Raw genomic sequence first — 22,369 nt, 5'->3', positions numbered from 1 at the left:
TTTTATTATGAAACAGAAAAACTGTGTGTAAAAAGAAAATGCAACTTTTACATCAAATGAAAGTAACAAAGAAAATACACACAAAAGACCACCCTCAAAACGGCAAATGACCTGATGTCCCAGTTTCTCACATCTCAGAGTTTGCTTTATATATCCATTCCTTAAGCCTGTATGAGAACTAATTTTCACAAAACTCATGGAAAAGGTAAATTGTACTTAAAACTGAAAAGTATAGTTTCACATACTTAAAAGTGGTATAGACAGCTTTACCTTCTTTTCTGCTTCATACTCTGCCCATGCTGCCTTCCTTTCTTCTTCTGTCAGCTCCTCCTCCTCCTTATGGTCCAGGAGTGAATCATGCTCATGATATCCTACTATATATTCTTTATGGATCTGAAGTAATTCTGCTAGAATCGTATCCTGTTCAAAGGAAAAAAAAAGAAATTATAAAAGGAGAAGTCACTCAGTAGCTTTGTTGTTATACTACTTCTTTGTCCATGCCTAAGTTTCTGCTTCGACTCAATTTTCCTAAGTAGCAGCTCAGAGCACTTCACAAAGAAACAAAATTAAAAAATAATTAAACTGTACAATTTGTCTCAGAGGGTGGCAATGGATTAACAATCTGTTAGACAGATGACAGTCAAATCACTTAATGAACCACAGGAATGCACTCAGATTCCTCAACAATAAATGCAGTTTAAGAACCTAAATAGAAAGGAATGTGCTAAATATCTTTTTCTTTGCTTAAACTGGGTATCTGAGAAGACGTATCAATAATTCTCATCCATAATCTATAAAGAGCACCTTTTCTGGATATAAAACCCTAAGTAATACTTTGGTCCTCCAACTGTCCATCAACATTCAACAGAAAAGGCTGCTTTCTTAAAACTGTCAAGATATATGTTGAAATAAATCCCCATCCATCTGGACCAAAAAAAAAAAAAAAGTCAAATCACTGCCATGAACTGGATTTGACCGAAAGGCCACAATTTAGACCTCTATATTCCACAATACCCTGAATGTTTTTTTTTTTTTTTATCAGAAGTATTTTATATACAGATGACAAAATTAAAATTAATCTCTTAGTAAAAAGTAAGACTTCCGTATTTATAATGTCCTTTATTATTGCAAACTATTGTGAATTTTTGTTCACACATACAAATATTATATATATATGTACATATACATATATATATATGTAAATATATACATATATATATACATATATATAAAGAAAACCACAATCCTAGAACTGTTTTCCAAAAGGCAGTTACCAGCCTGTTGCACGTTTCCTAGATAAAGTGAAAACAAATAAACTAGCTGCTAACCAAAATATTTAGTTACTACTACCCTTGTTTGGGCTACAGATGCCACATAATGATAATCATTATCTCAATTAGAAAGTGAAATAAAAACACAGAGAAAACAGATAGGAAAGCTGCTTAGATCTCAAGTTAGGAAGTTAATGATTCATTTTCACTGAGTTAACATTCCTGTCTGCACAATCTTTCAAAGATGATTCCTCATCGTGTTAAAATGAAAGGAGTACTGCAGAGCATCAAGAAAAACACAGCCCACGAGACTACTGCAGACAACAACTGCTGCACCACAGGAGTCTGCATTTCAGAATTACTGACTTTTTTTTATTATTATTATTTTTAAGGCACCTCCGTGACTGATGAGCTCCAATATACTCAGCATTCAGTCTAAGAGTTGTGACAGGGAAGTACCCCAGGCCAGCATCCGCCCGGACGTTGTGGAGCACTCCTGAAACGAGCTACAGCGAGCGCGCTGCAAGGGCTGTCCTTCCGGAGCAGGACTAGGCAAACGCCCCCAGGCCCGCGCAGCCCTGCACGCCTTCCCCGCCGGGCACTCGCACGAGCGGCAGGCTGGCGTGTGCAAACAGCAAGCGTCCTGTCCTGCCGCTGCACGCTCTCCGCAGAACAGTGACTGGCAGGACTGACTTACACCAGCGGGGAAACGAGATGTTTGCAACAGCACCAAGATCTCCAAAGTCCTCACCAGTGGCTTTGTCACCGCTGCTGCAGAACGCTGGTTGCCTCTGTGCACGCCTATAGGCAGTTGTTTTAACCAGCTCTGTAAGAGCCAGCCTTGGTTTCGCCCTTCTGTTATCAGCTGGTCTTCTTGAATTTGAACCAACACCTTATTCTCCAGCTTCTCAAGAAAACATCTACCTAATATTTGCATGACTAATAGTCCCAAAAAACATATAATAGGATTTTGGGGGTTCAGGGAGAGGGATGGGAACGTGATAATGGGATATACAGGAAAACATCTAAGGGAAGTGGATGAAAAAGTTCAGAAGAGATTAAAAAATTAATTTAACATAATAAAAACTGTAGCTGTACATCAGTGCATGGAGGGTTCTTGGACATGCATATGCATTAATTTCCATGGAAACACTAGTATTGAAAACAATACTGGAATATAATCCATACTCACTTAGCCAACACAGTCTTCAAAATGTGGTTTAAATTACATCCAACTGTGCACTTGCTTTTCTTTGTCTAAACTTTATTTTGCATTAACTAAAATGATGGAGCTTTAAAACCAAGATATGGAAGATACTGCCATTTAATTTAATTTAATTGATTTGATATACAAAAAAGTAATAAATTCATCTTGCATACAAAATCAGTAAAATACGCACTCCTTTTCATTTGTTTAGCTTGTTTTTAGAAAAATGTTTATTGATTTGATTTGTAAGTTTTATAACAAAATCTTGATGATGGATGGAAAAATGAAGAGATACTAAAATTTTTTTCGAATTAAAAAAAGTTTCAGTTGTCTTTTTTAAACCCTGATGAAAACTAAATGCTGCATGGAGATGACGTATCATAAAAGAAGTCATTCCGTAAGGGAACGCAAGTTATGTGGTTGTTCATAAAGAAACGTTTTTATTCAATCTACTCAGAATCCAATACCAGGGTTGAAAATAAAGAGGAAAAAAAAAAAAAACAAAAAAAAAGGAGCCAATCCTCCTGATTCTGAGATTAACAGCCTTCCCAAAACTCACAAAACCATCTCACAGTACAAAACTACACTAAAAAAAAAAAAAAATGCCCTGGCCATGTCCCAAAGTAGTACAAATTAAAGATGTACTACATCCAACTGAATCCGAACTATTGCTTTAATCTGCTTTTGCAATCTGCATTACATGACTCCAGTGGAGCCAAGTTTTCATTTAACATAGAAAGGCGGCTGCGACTCCAGCCCGCCGAACGCTGCGATCTGGGGAAGGCAGCCCAGGTTCGGAGCGAGGAACCGCGCGCGCAGCGGAGCCAGCTCCGAGGGGGACACAGCGCCCCCGCGATCCCCTCTGGTCGTTGTCCAGCTCCCCCCTCTCGTATTTACTGCTCCCAAACACGTATCGCGCTGGCCAAGGTAAGCCATCTAGCAACAAGTACTCACTTATCACCGAGTCCAGCAATTAGGATTTGCGGTGGAAAATCTTTTTACCGCTTACCTACGTATCAGCCAAGTTCTACCCCAGCATACATCCCTTTGGGAGATGAGTGTTAAGAGTCGGTGGAACTTACTTAATAACATGATAGTCCAGGCATAAATCATTTTTTTTAAAAAAAAAAAAAAAAAAAAAAGGGACTCCAGATCCATCATTAAATTCAGGGCCAGTAAAACAACATCTGAAATAGGATCATAATACATTAAACAATCTTCTCCCTTTATACCATTTTTTCCTGTTTAAACTGCTGCTCTACAGAAATAACAAAAAACCTGTTTACTACTCTAGTCTGTATTAATGAGTCACTAAATTTGCATAAAGTTCATGGTGTGTATATAGTAATTATTTCTGTATTTACATCAGTAAATTCAAGTCAGCAATTACTTATTTTTAAGATACCTGCTACACCTCCCTTGGACTGAGAGAATTTCTAATATAATCATTTTTCAAATCTGTAGGGATAGTAGATGAATGAAATCTGTTTCCAATCAGTAAAAATTTAAGTCAAATTCAACAATTCTGGTGAACTTTTACATGGAAATGACATTCACGATAAAAATATTCTGTTAAAATCAAGTATTTACTCTTCTTTCTGCAAGATGCAAAGGTTGTTTCCAAGAGACAAGAGCAGAGAAATGGCACTATTAAGTCGATATTGCAACATAATATGCATTTTCCCCTTGAGACCTGCACGAGTTGGCTTTTCAGTACTCCCAGGCAACCTGACGGCCTTGCTAATACTGCAAAGTGCAGAAAACTGCTGCTAAAATTAAAACTTGACACGAAACTTTGATAAGCTTCCAGGAAAACGTACATACTCCACATTTGCCATGTGACATTTTATATAAAACAGCAACATTCTACCTAACTGTTCTTTGATTGAAACTAGGATTACTGAGAAGACTTAATTCTCAAGAAAATCTTTTTAAAATCAGTAGTATTTGTTTATTCACTTACATAAAGGCTTTATTTCTGACTTTTAAAGCAAATCTACAATGCATTCTCCCAACATACTAAAAAAACCTGAATTAAAGAATATTTTTTTTCTCATATAGGGAAAAAAAAAACTGAAAATTGGGTCAAAACTAGGAGTTTTAAGAACAAAAACAATCTTCAGCCCTGAGTGACAACATACACGATTCCGGGCTGCACAGCTAAAAATCCCTACTACTGCAGGGTTTTACTGAGTCAAGAAGTACGCTGGCTTTACAGGCATCCAGCACAAAACCTACTGCTCTGCTAGGGTTTTCCATGCTCATGCTCAGACAGTTGGAGAAATGGAAGATATTTTACCTAATTCCTATCCATAATTCCCATCAAAACACACACTTTGAAAGTATGCTTTTCAGAATCAAATCCTTTTTGTACACATCCCAAGGAAACTCTTCTTTTGGGTTCTAGCTGTAGCTTTGCTTAATATTTCCAGTGTATTTATGTGTATTTATTGGACAGTTCACACCAATGGTATGGATTATGTAGGTTAGCCCCTCACCATACTGCCTGCACAGTAGTAAAACTATACAGTGATATCACTGTTCAACAAACTATGCTGGAAAAGATGAAAAGGTCTGAAGACAAAGAGGGAAAATTGCACACACACCCTGCTAAAAGCAAAACAAAAGCCTCCTTTTAGCCTAAGTGCCTATTTTGTTTTGCTGATAATTATAAAGGAACAGTTCAGTTTTTGTAAGCAGTAGCTATACATTGGAAACCAGTAATGCACGTGTCGGCACCACGTTTTACTGGCCTTTGTTTCCAAGTACAAACTGCAGAGGAGTCAGGTCCTGGAGCCCAGTTTTGATATTTCCTTTTGATTGTCTCCAGAAGATTTCTAGAGAATGGGTCAGAATAAAAGAGACAGAATGTGAAATAAAACATAAAAGTTAAGCTGGTAATGCTATAAAATAAGGTATGAGCCACAATTCGATTAAGCAGCTCACAGTAATCAGGAAGGAGTCCCTGCAGCCACTGGACTAGCTCCGTTTTGTAGGTAAAGCAAGAACTCAGTTGTGGATAGAACGAAAATTAAAATAAATAAATAAATACATAGATCAGAGTCAGCTCAGCTTCGCAAGGAAGAAACGTGGCAAAGACTAACAGTGGAATAATCAAACTGTTCAGGGGAAAGGGCTTTGTCCTTACATTTCTCATAGTGAATATAATAAGGACCAGATGAAACAAAATCCTCTGACAAATTCCCAAGTGCCAGTATACTACCGTTGCCTCTGAGCCCTATTCTCCGAGGCGAGGCGAGGCGAGGCGAGGCGGCGGCAAAGCCGGCACCCCTGCCCGTAACGCCTCCCGCCGCGTTCCTCTTCGCACGCCGCGTCCAGGACTCCCTGGCGAAGGCTGACGGCGCCCGCACGTGGAACGTCCTCCCGGGACAGGCTGCGCTCCTCCCCTCCTACGGCTTGTCCAAATCCCAAACCGCAATTAATGCTTTCCACAGTGACAGTCGCCGGTTTTTACTAAAGCTCCCAAAACAGTTTTTCCCTAACACTTTGAAGCATTGCCAACAAATGAAGACCAATTATACATGAAAATATCACGCTGCATGCCACAGACTGTTAGAGCTGAGTTTTTAGCCCCTTCAAACATCAAATCCAAGAAACGATTAGAAATTTGCACACAGTACATGCTAAAATGTACATCTTAGCAAGAACAAAATTCCATTCAAGACCACCTGCTAAATCCAGGAAAAAACAAAGAATTCCTACACACAGATTTGCCTTCTTTATAGCCAGAGATTTGGTTAAAAGCTTATATTCCCCTTATACGAACCTCATGTGTCTGGCTGGAAGGAAATTACTATGAAACTTACTTTAGCATCCAGTTGTAAAATTTAAGTTTGGAGTTTATAAACCCTCTCTCTTTCACTGTGCTTTATTTATTAATTGATATGTTATTATAAAAGAAAATAAGTAACTTTCAAGATACAATTAGTGCAATGGATTATGTACTCAAAGCACTATCATATTCAGTTGCTCCACAGGTTTCCACATTGAAAAAAATACACAGTGACAGCACACTGTAATGCACTAGCTGTTAGTTTGTGGAAATATAAGTGTTGTACGGCATAAAATAATTGAGAACATAAAAAGAAAATAATTAAGAAATACATTACTTATAAACTAAAATGTTTTAGGAGGTCAAAAAAAAAAGAATTCATCAACATAAAGTTATAGTAAAACAGAAAAAATTCAGTTACCTACAATTTACTGCTTAAACTGAGAATCATAATAATAGTAAGAGCTTATATTTAGCCATTAAAGTTTGTGTTCAAGGTTTTTAAATTAATGTGTTACAGCGGCTCTTTATAGGGTTAACACTTCCTGAATGCCCGGGCAGCTGCAGGGACACTGTAGGTGGTCTAACAGACTATTTCAGAGAATGCTGGTGTGATGCTTAAGCACAACTTAATATGTTATATTGGTCTACAGATAGTCCAGAATCGAAAACATGCCATTTTCATTGAAAAATAAATGTATCTATAAATCAGAAAATCTCTACCCTTCCTACACCCAGACAGTATATAATATCCATAACACAACATCCACAACAAAGCAGTAATGCAGAAATGAAATCAGTTAACCAACTACAGGCCACACATTTACATGTTACTATTTACTTGCTATTCACCTGACACAATCTCACAACAGCTTATTGATGAATTTGTCTTTAGCAGACCATATTACATTAGTGCGTGTGGACAACACCTAACAAACAATATATACGTATAGACAAAGGATTAAAAATTTAGTCTAGCCTTAAATGCAAACTGATGTGCAAAACAATGAATAAATGATCTAGTCATTCTTTCTCTGGAACTTTTTTTTGTTTGACTGTGAAAATTACAGCTTATTTTTAAACTTGATTAGTATTTTTTTGGGGGGGTTCCCTATGTAGCTCATGGGATACTGAACCGTTATTCAATGGAACAGTGATGATGTAAGAGTGTCACACTAGTAAGAGTGTCACATCCACCGCATGTCACATGAACAGTAAGTTGATCTATTTTACTACTCTAGCTCTATTAATGGTCTCTACAAGAAGAGTTAAACAAGGAACTAAAAAATGTTTTCGTCTTTTAACTGAACATCTTTTTTTCAGGTACTTTTTTCAGTTAGACTCATTAGTTAGATTCATCATCTAGTCGCATTATATCATCCATTACACTAATTACGTATTTCACTATGTCCCCAGTTATTCACCTACTACTTTTGAAGTGAAGACTACCACTCATTTCACAGCACTCTTTTCCTCCCAAGGTCGAGAACCCCATGCCCTTAAAGAGACAACTTTTCTTCTACTGTATTAATTCCCTGTGATGTGCATCAACTTACTTTTGGCAGCATGGGTGTATCTCTCTTCTTCTTCTTTTCTGAATTAGGATCATCCAGCAAATCTGGCTCAAAAGTGTACAGCTCTGTAAGCTCATTCATAGTAAAATGACGCTCAACTTGTTGTTGGTCAACAACCCGGAAAGACAACGACTGCTTTGTTACCTGCCGATCATAGATCTTATCTTCCATTGTTCCCTGGAAAACACAGATACTCACTTTCATACAAACACTGGACTTTGTGTCACCAGAAAAAAAAAATCAATAAATGTAAAAGAGCAAGAATAACAGCAGTGCAACAGTGCTCTATTTTCACCATTTCTTTGACCAAGGATCTACAAAGTTATCTGGAAAACAAACAAAAAAAACAAAAACAAAAAAAAAACCCAAAACAAACAAACAAAAAAACTTTCCTTCATTTGCCTAGAAGAAAATAGATGCTTCTGGAAATGAACATATACTTATGTGGACTGTTTATGTGAGAGGTATCATACACCATTGAATAGAGCAAGAAATATTTTTTCAGTAGTGTTTTGAGGAGATCAGCTTTTGCCTCAATTCCCCCAAGTATGATTATGACAAAGAATGGCAATTTCCACAGCATGTGCCTCATTTTGCTACCTTGATCAGCCTGTAAAAAGGAAAACAGATACCACACAGTGCTGGCGTGGCAGGGGTGGAAGAGTGGCAGTCAAGGCTAATTCATCACAGCTGTGTAAGAACAAACTAGATCTTTGGGAAAAATAAGCAGGAAAATTACTTTTTTTTTCTTTTTTTTTAAAGAAAAGATGATGCCTATGCGAAGCATGAGAACAGCACAGCCTGTTCTGAACACTGCAATTTAAAAAGGATACCAGCAGTTCAAAAGTGCACATGAAGACCTACAAAAATAGACTGAAGACTGAAAAAAAATCCATGTCTGACAGTAATGTGTTTCAAAAAGCAATCTATTTAAGTTGGCAATGGAAAAGTGACTTGATCAGTAGTTAAGCACTATTACTGGGAAAAGGTTTTCAGTCTACAATGTAACAATCAAAGACTAGACTTTGTATCAGAAATATGGCAACATACCTGAAAAGAGCACAGATTAGAGACCATCAGAATTATCACCCTGTAACGTTCACAGGTTAAGATACAAGTTTTCAAATTATGACCGGACGTTTTTCAATGGGGGGGGGGGGGGGGGAGGGGAAGCTTTTGCTCCCTGTGCACTTTAATTCCAGCTAGATCTTCAGAGGCCAACAGACCACTTTTAAGGTGTCTCCAGAGGACAGCTACATTAAGCAAGCCTATTGCCTGACGAAAACCATTCGCTGGCTATTCGATTAAGAATTTTCAGGTGTGTGCAAACCAGAAAAGGTTGAAAACACTATTCTGAGCCTAGATGTGTGAATCTCTGGTGAAATTCTGAAATTTGCACTACACAAAGTGTCAGATGAGGTGGGCTTAACAGGAAATAACTTCAGTTATTGTTTATTTTACTAATATTCTTCTTCCAATATTTTGTTCAGTATTTTTGGGACCCATTATAGATATCAGATAGGGCTGGAAGTTGCTTGACTCTGTGATGAGTGCTACTGACTTCAAGTCCAAACTGTTACTTGTTATATATTTCATTGTAGGACCAGAATATCATAAAAACATCAGAGAGAAACATACCTGAGCCAAAAACCTGTATACAAACACAGGTTTGTTCTGCCCAAAGCGGTAAACTCTGAAAATACTCTGGATGTCATAGGATGGGTTCCAGGAAGCATCAAAGATGATTACTCTATTAGCAGCCACGAGATTAATTCCAAGGGAACCTGCTTTAGTGGAGATAATAAACAAGCGCCCCCTGAAATAAAGAAAAATTAAAAATTTTCAATATTTTAGAAAATGCATTACCATTCCTGTGTTGCCATGCTACTGTGGAACTCAAAAACTTTATTAAAACACTGAATTAATTACAGAATAGATAGAGATTTTACATAGATAAAACTTATAGCAAATATACACAATTAGAAATACAGATCACAGACTCTTGCAAATCAATTGTTACCAAGATACCAAGAACTGGTAGATAAGAAAACATTCTTCCCCCACCCCCTCTTTTTAAAAAATGTAATAAAATTAGTTTTAATGAATTAAACCATAATTTTAAACAGGCATACTCTGTATTATTGAAACTGTTCTCTGGCTAACAAACTCAAAGAGTAACTGTAGCATGACACTGTCTCTATAACATGTCTGGTTTTTCTTACTATCATCAGCATTCAGGTTTAATTTAAAATGAGCTCTTTATATATACCTGCCAAAATAAACCACATAATATTAAGAATATTAACACTGAAACAGTTTGATTTGTTCCATTAAATTTGTTTTTTTATTCCTTCATACATTTAAAACGATTGCAATTAACTAATTTCATTTTTCTTAAAAGAATTTAGGAAGACGTAGCTCCTTCAGCTTTCATTAAACAAATAGGTACAATTTTCTAATTATCTGCCTATCTAAATCAATCAGACTGGGAAGTCCCAACTCGTACGAACAGTAGATGGCCAGGAGGCAAACACAGTCTCATTATAGCTATGAGAGCTATGTACTTCTCACTGGCCAAGTGGCTGCTGTCTCCAGGCCAGACCCCATGGGGCTCTGACCTTTCCAAGTCCTTGAACGTAGGCTACACGTAAGCCTTGAAGAGTCTTTCTGTGTAGTATCTCTCAAGATTTGGTCTTTTTTATTTTAATCCATCTACTTTGTTAAAATTCTTATCCTGTATATTCACTGCTAATCCTTTTACTAAAGAGGCTGCAGGCACAGCTATTATTTTTTCTATAGATACTGAGTTTCTCCTTCCTTTCATACGAAGTATTTTCTCAGAAACAAACACCCTTCTTTTCTAGAAAAGTGATCACCTTTCACAAGAATGCCTGTGGTGAAGAGAAAGAAAAGTAAACGTATTACCTTAAAAACCTTGCAGCATTTTAAACAGAACTGTGTCATAGCTGCATTACAGGTCATTATACAGAAAAACTTAAGTGCATTGCAGAAAAAAAATGGGAATTGCCTCCAGTATTCATATGAAACATTCCCTAGAGCTCACTGGCTCAGGAAATGGCAGGATTTAGAAACATGTTATTGCATCTGTTGGGTAATTTTCAAATTTTCAGACTGATTTTTGACAAGTATGATTCTTCAAACAAAACTGAAGATTGCTAAAAACAGTAAAAGAACCCCAAGTGTTGTCCTCTGTTTTACGTATCTGAAAACAAATATATCTTGTTAAAACTGATTTTCAAGAAATGAAGGAATTTATCTCCAGAAAAACCCTTAAACACAAAAGAAGCAGTGAGTGCTGCAGTTCATGATGTAGGAATAATCCCATATTGTTTGTTCTGTATCATCTTTTTTCTTTTTTTTTCTGTTTGTGGCATAAGCTCTATCAGGTGGTGATAGAAAAAAAATTATTTTTTAAACAGGAAGCTGACAAAACTGTCAGTAGAACAAAAGACACACACGCTGACTTAAACTGTAGTTTTAAGATGATGATTACTATGGAATAGTTTGAAATCTTTCAAAGATTGTGAGCATGAATTTCTGTGCAAGGATCTTTCTAACAGTATCAACCAAATAGGAAAGATCAACCTAAAGGTTAACATGGTCAGTATATTACCAAAGTTGCTGACAGTCTTGTTCACACAGAAATGCCTCTTCCCACTATTGTGTAATTAGCTATTACAGTTGCAGTACAGAAAAAGTATTAAAAAAAATAAAGATGGTAAAAAAATATGGGTATTGTATTTTTATAAAATGTACCTATCAAACTAAAATTGCAATTTATCATTCTTCATCTTCATTTTTGAGCTGATACGGAAAGACACCTAAGTTACCTAAGTTGAGAAGTACACCTAAGTCAACAGCCAACTCTTCTACCAAACTCCTCCTGCTTGTTCTATTTTGCAGTTGCCTATACACACACAGCACACGTGAGAGAGTGCCACATCAGAGGGCAAGACATGCAGCAAAGAACATAGCCTGTAATCATCCAGCTCAGTAAGAAAGCCTTAATAAAACGACAAAATTCTTATCTCAGCAAATTAAAAAACTCTCAACTTCAAGCACGTTTCTCTTCCGTAACAGCAGAACCAATTATACCCAAAACTACATACTATGTTTTTCTTCCTAAATATTTCTTCAACTTAGTTTGCTTAGCTCAGTTTAAGAACAGTTCTTACACTGAGCTAAATAACTTATAATTAAAGAGCATATTTCGCAGCATCTCAGTCATCTTTGCACCTTGGTATTCTCCATGACTGAAATAAATAATTGTGTTTAAAAACAATTACCTTAGGCCAACACGTAAGTTAAAATATCAACTTTGTTACCACTTTTGATTAGTAGCACATAGCTACAGAGAATTTGCATCCAAGAAACGTTATTTATTTACTTAACTGAATTCCTTTGTTGAAAAACTTATACACAATATACTTATACACAAGAAGAAAAATCTGCCCCATTTTAAAGACGTTATTTATTTACTTAACTGAATTCCTTTGTTGAAAAACTTATACACAATATACTTATACACAAGAAAAATCTGCCCCATTTTAAAGACCCTGTAAAAGGTACCAACGTGTAGACACTGAATCAATAGGAACGAAATGCAGAGATAACATCTTGTAACAGCACAAGCGAAATTACTTCCTGGAACAACTGGTCTCAGAAATCACAAGAAAGCATACTACTTTAGCTTCTGTCTTAAGTGGTGCACAGGACATTGCTCAAGAGGTAGAGGCAGAATAATCACAGTATATTTTAGTTTAACATTGCAGTGGAAGAAGCAAGCCAAATAAAATTAGCACAGAGATACTCAATTTCAACAAAGAGGACTATATAGAAGTGATGTGATTAGTAAAAAAAAACCCCAACCTCTGCCCCACCAAGCACTTAAAAGGGAGAGTCCAAAAAACCCAAACCTATAAGCAGCCTAAAGGTTGTTCAAAATACTGCAGGAAAAGTCTAGGTAAACTGTGTATGACAGGTTGAAAAAAAAGTGTATGGCTTAATATACTATTTAAGGGATATTCCATACAGAAAAGGCTGGCATTTATGAAATGGAAAGCTCATCCAAAGGACAACAGGAAAGACTATAAAACATGACAGGTCAAATATAAATAGGAAATTAAGACAATTAAAAGGGAATTTGAAGATTGACTTGTGAAGGATAATTGCTTTAAATATATTAAAAGCAATAAAAGCTAATTTGGGAATCAGAGGAACCACCTGATGACAGAAGTGTAAAGGAAGCATTTTGGGATGATGAGGCCACAGCAAGGAAGCTCAGCAATTTCTCTGCTTTGGTCTTTACCGATGAAAACATTAGGGAGATTCCCATACCTCATGCATTCTCCATAGCAGGTAGGTCATAGGAAGATCAATTTGAAGTTAATACATCAGAAGTATTAGACCAAATAGATCAGTTAGGTGTTAACAAGTCACTGGAACTCAGGAGAACCCAAGAGGCCAAGGAACTCAAGCCAGAGATCGCCGAGCAGCTAGAGAAATTGTGCAACCCCTCTGATTCAAAACAGGGCAACGGCAGACTGGCTCAAAGAAACAGCTGGAAGATTTCAAATGCAAAGACAGATAAAAACCTATATATTTTCTTAGTTCTTTCTTTAATATGGTTGAATCATTTCAGTTTGTATTAAAAGGAAGTGAACTGTGAGTACAGAAAACACCTGCAGCTGATTTCAGCAAATAAAAATGATGAAAATAGAGTCCCTCCAAAAGGTAATACACAATTAGGCCGTAACTATTGAAGTAAACAAATATGCACACTAAGGAGCAAGGAAAGAACATTTACATGTTTAAAACAAAAATATTAAGCAAATTCTGCACCTGGCACCCTTCTGATACATTTTTTTACCTGCATACCCTTAAGAGGTACAAGTAACAAAACAATATAGAACAAAAGAAAGAAAAGGGTAAAACATTTAGCATATATATCAGTATAGATCTCACCTCACATTAGTTTCATCATTGAATTCTTCTGCCCATTTCTTTCTTGATTGAGCTGTAGTTGAACCATCTAAGCGATAGTAATCAATGTTTCTGAACCACTTTCCTTCACCTATAAATGTAAGAGCCAGATAATTAAAATGATTATGTAAACACCAGACTCAATACTGAATATACAGGACTCTCAGCCCAATAAAAGAATAGACATTCAACATAAAATACGCTATTCTCTGACATTTTAAAACAACAGGGAGGGAACACGTTTATCAAAAAAGAGTCATCCAAGATAGAGAACATTTTGGGGGAACACAGGTGCTTGTTTCAAGCAAGCTCTGAAAATTATATATTGAAAATAGCACAATAAAATATAATGCAAGTGAAGTGACAAAATAATGGCAACTGCATTTGGGAGAACAATGGCCTTCCCTAAGGCTTTACTGCAGTAATTCCCACTATCCATAAATTCACTTTGTCTAAAATTATTCAAGAGTAGAAAAACATAAATAATGTCAATAGCATTTTACCTTACAAAAAGCAGTCAATGTTTATCATTATCCTTAAGATTTTGGTATTTTAAAAAGAAAAAGGTATTAAATGAAATGTCTCGAATTGTAATCTGTATAAAACTGCCTTGAAATGTGAAGTTATAATCAAATTGTGTACTAAGGTTAAATTTTAACTGAAGTATTTTTAGAGATCCTTAGCTTTTCTTGGGTAGTTCCTCTGATTCCTCACAATTCCTAGTCATTTGGACACAACTGTAGAGCAGTTTCTTTATTAACTTGGAGCCGAAATAAATTTTTAAAAGTAGCTGCATTTAATCTTTAGGCATTATACTACTAACTTGACTTTTTAAATTGATCTTTGTAGATTTATGTTTTCAATTAGTCTCAGCTACAGTCTCTCCCCTGCATAGCTTCCATAAGCAAATGCTTAAAATGAAATTTCAGAAGTCCAGGTCTAACCATTTTGGAATTGAAATTCAAGATCAGCTGTTTGAGTTTAATTATCCTGTGAGTTATGGCTAGTTCTTGCCAGATGAAAATATATAAAAATTACAGCTGATAAAAGGAGATTTTCTTCCCCTCACAATTCAGAACTAACCTTTCATTTTCTTTGGCAGCATATATGTACACAAAACAAACCCCACTGTGTCATCAATTAAATGAAAACAACTTTTTTCTTTTTTTTTTAAGGAAGCAGCACTGCTCAGTACAACAAATTGTAAGAAACTGCTTGTTGAGTAATGTCCAAAAGATCTATATATGGTGACTCCTGTTATAATACATAGTCTAATTGCTTAGCAGAAGAACTGCCACAAACAAGAAAAAAAAGCCTTAAAAATTAGCTCAGGCTACAGGGCCAGACTCTAAAAATACTAAAAATAAAAATACTGACATCTCAAAATCTGAAGATGACAAATGTTCAGAAGCTAAGGAAGAAGCAGCAGCCAGGAACAATAAATCTGTGTGACAGAGAAGATCTTCCTCTAACTACAATGTTGATATTGCTAAGCCAGATTTCTCTTATGCAACTGTGCAACATGTTTATACTTAAGATATCTGAAAGGAAGCACAGATTCAAAGAAACTCTTCAATCTACAGGTACTGGGAACTGAAACATCCACATAAAAATGAACTGAAATCCTCAAGAGCAGTAGGAGGACTGCCCAGAGGAAACAAAAGAAATTTCCTACACACAGGATACATCTGGCTAGTGACAAATTCCTCACCATTCAAGCACCACTAGGAAAATGATTAATTTCATTCTCATTTTAGATGATATACAGTTAATTTGTTTAGGCTATATTAAACAGATGATAGAAAACGAATTCAGAAGCAAGAGTCCATACTGGGGTAGCACAGACAACTTACAGAGCAGACCGGCAGCCCTGCCAACTTCAGGCATGATAGAGAGCAGACAATATTTCTAAAAAAAGCAATTTATTTCAACCTCATTCCCTTTGGAATGAACAGAGTTGTAAAAGAGTCAACAGCTTTGTAACAGGTCTTACTGACACTCACCTTTATAAATAGGAGGCTTTTCTTTGTCAGTTTTTTCTCTGTTGGCCAGCTCCAGAAAATCTTCTATCAAATCTAGTGATATTAGGGACTGGCTAAATACTAGCCTGAAAACAGAAAAAAGGGAAACACTCAAAATTCACCTCTGCAAGTTATTTTAATCATTGCATTGGTTTCTTTTTCTTTCCTCCTCATCCTGATTAATCAGGTACCCTCACCTTGCAACAAACAGCCTTTCTAGACAGACTCAATGACTTCAATGGAATACAAGTATGTATGGGAAAACTCTCCAACGAAAAGGAACATAACATATATTTTTTTCAGAAAACTGAGCTACAATTTTATAAAGACCGAATGAAGAACACTGACAGACTAGTATATTTATGTAGTCCTTAAAAATACTTGTTTCTAGAATTGACTTACACTTTGTCCCCAAGCTCCTCTGCCATCCGAAGAATTTCAAAGAGAAGCACCATTTTCCCAGAATGCTCTAAGACTTCAGCATCTGCATCAGTAACAAAATCCTTGTACCAATCTGGAGCTGGGCTACCAGGATTGGAGGAGGACGCAGCTTTACCTGTAATAATAATAAAAAAAAAAGAATTAAAACTAAAACTGAAAGTATGTGACTGAGCAAGGATGTGAACCCCCCCTCTCCCCCCCCCCCAAACTGCAGAACTGCTTCCTCATTATTAGCTGGTACAAAGTGAGTAAAATACATAGTCACAAAACCCAGAATATTAGATCAGCAGTTTAATTCCAAGAGGCATCAATAGAAGTCATATATCTCATTTTTGTGTTACTGAGTATTTGGACAAATAGCTCTGCCATCTGCACCTTTTCCCCAGGAGTATTTATGAACAGCTTTGTTTCCAGCAAGTATGCATCTTTGAAAGCTCATCCATAAATGTCGCAACAACTGAAATGGAACTTTTTATGAAGCAATCTCAAACAAACACCTACAACTCTTGAAAACAGAACAGTCTTTTACCTAGTTCATCCAGCAAGAGAACTCTCTGGAAGAAAACTTCCAGATGATGCAACAATACGGATTTTTAATACTCACCATATGCAAATTATCTCTTATTATTTGTCAGGTTCAGATTTAGAATCTTTTTTCCCAAAGCTAATTTAAGACAAGATTAGCAGTAGGGTATAGGAAAAAAAAAGTATATCTTCTCCCTTTTGTATTAATTCACAACAGAGGAAAAAAATAGATTTCACTATCATATTCTTCCTTTTTGAGAAGTTCTTTAATAAAATCTTACTGTCTGCTAAACTATTAAAACATTGCTACACTAATAAAACCCATAAAACAAACACTTGGGAACAATCCTACTTTTAACACCTTAGTAGATGATGTAAGTTAGTTTTGTTAATTTGACTGAACTCTTAAAAACATAAAAGTACGAGAAAGATTACTCTGAAACACTGCTGAATTCAACCAGGAGAAAGCTTATATTCAGCTTTAAAATCTGAACCAGAAAGGCAAACAGGACCCAGGAATTATCTTTATTTATATTACTTAATTTCTTTTTCTGATATTGTATGGCCTTTGGTTTAACCTCCTTTGCATTAGAGTGATACAAATTGATTAATTAGAAATATAACCTGAACTTTTTTCACTTACAAACTTTGATCTGACTGAAGTATTTACTTAGATAGTAGGAGAAAAGTATTCCATCTCACGAGCAATTCAAAACATTTAAATTTTAAGACTACACATAGTGAATCAATCATGACATAGCAGTAATATTTTGGGTGCAAGAAAGAACTGATCTCGACAGAACTCACATTTGGGCATTCCTCCATACAATCTTTTAAAGAATATCTTTTTCAATTCCAGAGTGAATAACGAACATGTTAACCAAAGCAGCAACCTCGATGTACAGTGGGAAAATACCTCATACACCAACTATTCCCATTTTCACCCCTAAACTTTGCAGAAAGGCCTTCACCATTTGAAATGAGATAGCAAGTCTGCGCCTAGACTTCACCTGGCACAGCATCAAATGTTTGTTTAGCAATTCTATACCCATATTAAATTGGACAAAGCTGCAAGAGACAAAATTAAACATTCAAGTGATCTGTATGCAGAAGCTCATCTTTCCTATAATGCAAGTAATTAACACAGTTAATTAGAATCTGTATGTGTACATATTTCTCATGCACACACACTCCCCATTACATACTTATACATGCTTGTCAGGCACAAAGAAAGAAATTTAATTTTTAATCTTCAGTGTTACAAAAAAATCATTTATTTATGGAAGGCACTAGACATTAATGCACCTATTAGACACATAACAAATGATACAGCCAGAAGATTAGCTTTACGAAACAAGAAACCAGAATAATTATAGATTATTAAAGAAAAATCTGAAAATAAAATATACACACAGACATAGCTTGAAAAATTAATCTTAGAAAAGATCTTCTACATTTTTCTGCATTATAACCACCTGCTTACTCAATTTGAAATTGCAGGTGCAACAATGAATGACATATATATTTCTTAATCTTTTCATCCATATTTCACCAATATGTTTAAGCAAAGATGAAAAGCAGCACAGCTCTGTGTTAACCTTGTATCATTTTGCACTTCTGAATCCCAAACTAACTATTTAGCTTCTCTGCCACAAGACTCCTCAGGTTTAAACAGGTGTCCTTTATTTTTCTGATAGGTATGCATCATTACAAATAGCAGGAGCTTACTGTAAGCCTAGAATTTGTTCACAGAAGTATGAAATTTGTCATTTTTTACAGCAAAGCAGAATTTGTGACAGCCCTCTCAGAGCACCTTTTGCAACATGATGCTACATCATATTTGGTTACTTGTACATTGCACTCACCTTCATCCGATTTTGTAACAGATGGAGGGTTGTTTACAAGTTCCTCTGCATTTCCTTCTCCACCTCCACGAGATCTTGAATTCCAGACTTTAATGACTTCAACATCGTTATCACTGCCACTTCCACTTGAGCTACAGTCTTTCTTCATTTTTTTCCCCTTAGATTTTTTTTTCCTAGAAACATAAAATTATACCCCCCTTTATTTCAAAAATATTCTACTGCAAGATAAGGTATTATAAATAAAATAAACATTTACTTTTATACAAATCACTTAAGTTCTATTAGGGAAATAAATCCAACAACAAACAACAAATAAAAGCTCAATTACTTTGCATAATCATCAGAGCTTAAACTCATTGAAGTTTCATCGGAATCTGAAGCTATGAACTCATCCAGACTGTCTTCATCAAAATAGCCCTCAAAAGAGAAAAAACAGAAATTTTATTAAGTACTCTCATCCAGAAGCTTTTATTAAACCTTTAGCCACCTGCTTATTAAACAACGGTAAGTTCCACAACGAATCAGCCTTGCAAAATGTTTTAAGAATGACAACATATCCAGAAATAAAAATATGACAAAAACAGCAGCAAAATCACTCTACCCCACAGCAACATAGATTTCCATTAATTTGACGAAACTTTACCTAGCATTTGGCATAGCTGATTTGGAAAGTTCTCAATACAGAGTATTTTGATATATCTAATTTACCTTATTTTCTTTGCTAATATAATCCAGCTGCAAACACCAAGGGTGAGTCCAGATTCTGCTCAACATCTGGAAATCCTGGAATAGCTTAGCTCCAGCTTTGCCTCTTCCACCTTCATTGCCACTACCTACACCTGACAATAAAGTTCAGATTTTAGAGCAAAACCCTGAAGTAAGTTTGCCACATACTGTTCCCCTTTGAACAATCCATTAGTTCAGTACTGAGCGTTCTTTCCAGATGCACATCATATTGTAATGTCTCTTGTAAAAGAGGTCGAATTACTCAGTCACAGGCATTTTTTTCCTAGTTAAAGTTGTCAAAATTAGATTTCCCCCTTTTCTTGATAATGAGAAACATGATTACATTTTTACATAGAAGCACATTTCTCCCCAATATAGGAATGAATCCAAATCCTGTTAAAAGGATAGTCATGTCTATTTAGGTTTTGTAGAAGTAGGTCTTAAAAAACAGCCAAAGCTAGAAAAAGCAAAGAAAAATTTGCATTTAGGCTTCAATGAATTTGGCTTATTGTTTTCAGCTAACTTTTTTTCTATGACTGCATTAACCTGTTTACAATAAAATATCTAAAAATTCTCAGCCTATCTGCATTGTTCAAGCACAAATTAGTGCAAAAAAGGGTTCAGAGACATATATTTATTTTGTAGCCTCAATTACTCATTAAGCATCACATTAACTTGACGTTCTTGAAACTGATCATATTTCATAGTTATTAGAGATATTTATTATTTCATATTTATTACAGTTACACAATTTAAGGCACATCCAACCACAACAAAACAGAATTCACTGCATCACGATTATCAAATATCTGTGACAAAACAGGCACAAAGATTATTATTATTATTTGTTGAATAATATAGACTACAAGTATTTTAATAAAGCAAATTCTTGATAGGTTTTATTTTTAGAACAGGTTCAGGTATCTTCCCCTTTGTGTTCCTCTGTCTCTGGGAAATGTGATTGTAAGAAAAACAGAGCATCTTATCTTCTCTAAACCTTAACTAGCATAACGGAAACTCAACTGCTCTAAACTCAAAAGTCAGTATTCCCTACAGAGTTTACACTATTTTTCTTTGTAACAGAAGAACTGAAGCAAACTGTGTCCTTTTTTTTATAAGAAGGGAAACTGAAAGACTTGGTAAAATTGTATCTAAAGTATTTCTGCTTTAGTTATATGCCTCTATTACAGTCACGGGAAAACATCATTAAAAAAATACAGATGAGAAGAAAAATTTCCCCTGCTATATTCATCTTCAATAGGAAGACTCATTTGTTATTTAATGAAAATTCAAGAGGCCATTAGATTAGGCAGCTTGCTTTCTCTGAAAGAGGCAGTTCCTTCTTCCTTCTCTCCTTTCCCTCTTCTTCCTCACATCATCTCTGGCACTGATCACTGGATGATTTGATTCAACACTCTGAACTGGCAGGAAACGAACCCAAAATTAACAGCGAGAAAGCAGAAGATGCTTTATACCAGGTCAGGGAGTTGAATCAGTCCGCTAAGGAGTAAGTCAGGAAATGGGACCAGCCCTTTAGACAGCTGCAGACTCAGAGACACTCAACTCATTTTGTTGAATCCTCAATGTCTAGACAGATTAATTAAACTACCTGTCCTTGACTGAGTTAGGGAGAGCATTTTCTTAGGGTTATTCATATACAACCTGTTAAGAAATTAATGGTTCCAACAATGCAACAAATTTGAGTATTTCCCTTAACAGACACTGGATAAGGGGCTACTCCCTCTTATCTGCTGCCTGGTTTATTAAAAAAGGAAGTACTGAAAGCTATTGTATGTACAGTAAAGACTTCTGTACAGACTAAGAAAAAAAACAGTTTTAACTATTTAACTATACAGTGCCAGCTCTTATGTTAATCAATGATCTGTAAAAGACATACTTTGCCATCTAAAATCATGCAAGACCAACAAAGCCTGCGTTGTATATGTATATGAAATTACAAAACTAGCTCTGCTTTCCATCAGAAATAGGCCAAAGAATCTCAAAGAATCTGTACAACTACTGTGGTAGTTATGATTAAAAAAAAAAAAAAAAAAAGAGCTATGAAGAAGAGGAACTTAACCTGAATCATTCATGTGCATGCCTGTAAAGTAAATAGCTAATACTTTTTATTTTTAAGCTATGAGCTTTTGGAAGACATTTGGATTGATACAGAGATGCAGAAACGAACAGAATGCAAATAAGCTCCTTTTCAGAACATTTATATAAGGAAGAGCCAACACTGAACAGACTGCATTATAGAACTAATTAGGAAGGAGCACTACATAGAAGTTTAGATTTGTTTACATAATGTTTTTAAGCACTATTAGTGTAAACTTAAAAAAACAAAAAACAATGCTTTTCCTTCCTTAAAATAAAAGGGCAAGGAGCAGTCTGCACTTAGACGTCCAATTATTACTGGAGACATCAGCAGAAGTAAAATTGTTCTCATTGGTCCTTCAAAACTCTACTTCTGTAACTTATACCAAATGCAGACAACAGTTGACAGCATTCCAGAAAGGAAATCCAGCTTGCAGTGTGTCTAGGAGATCGCAAACAACATTATCCAGAATCTAAGTCATTAAGACAATACAGTGAATTTCATATTGTTACAAATCACAGCCTGTTTTGATACACAATTAATCTTTCTTGTAATTAAATTCAGGAGAGTAACCAGAATAGTAAAATACTGTATAGTTAAAAAACAAAACAAAACAAAAGCCTGCAGCAGCTAGATGGGCATTTTTAAGACACGTAGCTTTAAAGTAGTAAACCGGCATAACAGACTCTGTAATACATTTTGTAGTCACTGCAAGAAGCAAATATATGCTTTAAAGCTTTAGAAAAAGCCTGCCTATCATCAATGCCTTACATATTCTCGACTATGGAATTCAACCCCAGATTATTAAGTCAATTATTATTAACAGCATTTAAACAAAGAGAATC

The 22,369-nt window shown here is 35.7% G+C and overlaps 1 protein-coding gene across 5 annotated transcripts in view; it reads right to left on the bottom strand.

The window, feature by feature from the left end:
* The window catches only part of ATRX (ATRX chromatin remodeler), an 87,092-nt gene that overhangs the window by 6,828 nt on the left and 57,895 nt on the right, over positions 1-22,369 (bottom strand). For all 5 annotated transcript variants that reach the window (XM_062585069.1, XM_062585071.1, XM_062585072.1 and 2 more), the window contains 9 exons: positions 19,409-19,539; positions 19,029-19,117; positions 18,701-18,873; positions 16,272-16,425; positions 15,852-15,955; positions 13,831-13,939; positions 9,484-9,661; positions 7,828-8,022; positions 271-420 (listed from right to left, as the gene is read on the bottom strand). In XM_062585069.1, coding sequence (XP_062441053.1) covers positions 271-420; positions 7,828-8,022; positions 9,484-9,661; positions 13,831-13,939; positions 15,852-15,955; positions 16,272-16,425; positions 18,701-18,873; positions 19,029-19,117; positions 19,409-19,539 — 1,283 coding nt within the window. The remainder of the gene's footprint in view (positions 1-270; positions 421-7,827; positions 8,023-9,483; positions 9,662-13,830; positions 13,940-15,851; positions 15,956-16,271; positions 16,426-18,700; positions 18,874-19,028; positions 19,118-19,408; positions 19,540-22,369) is intronic.

Source organism: Rhea pennata, chromosome 11 (assembly GCF_028389875.1).
Source record: "Rhea pennata isolate bPtePen1 chromosome 11, bPtePen1.pri, whole genome shotgun sequence".
Taxonomy (NCBI): Eukaryota; Metazoa; Chordata; class Aves; order Rheiformes; family Rheidae; genus Rhea; species Rhea pennata.
The sequence above is the reverse complement of the archived record's forward strand: the minus strand, read 5'-3'. Positions and strand labels throughout refer to the sequence as shown.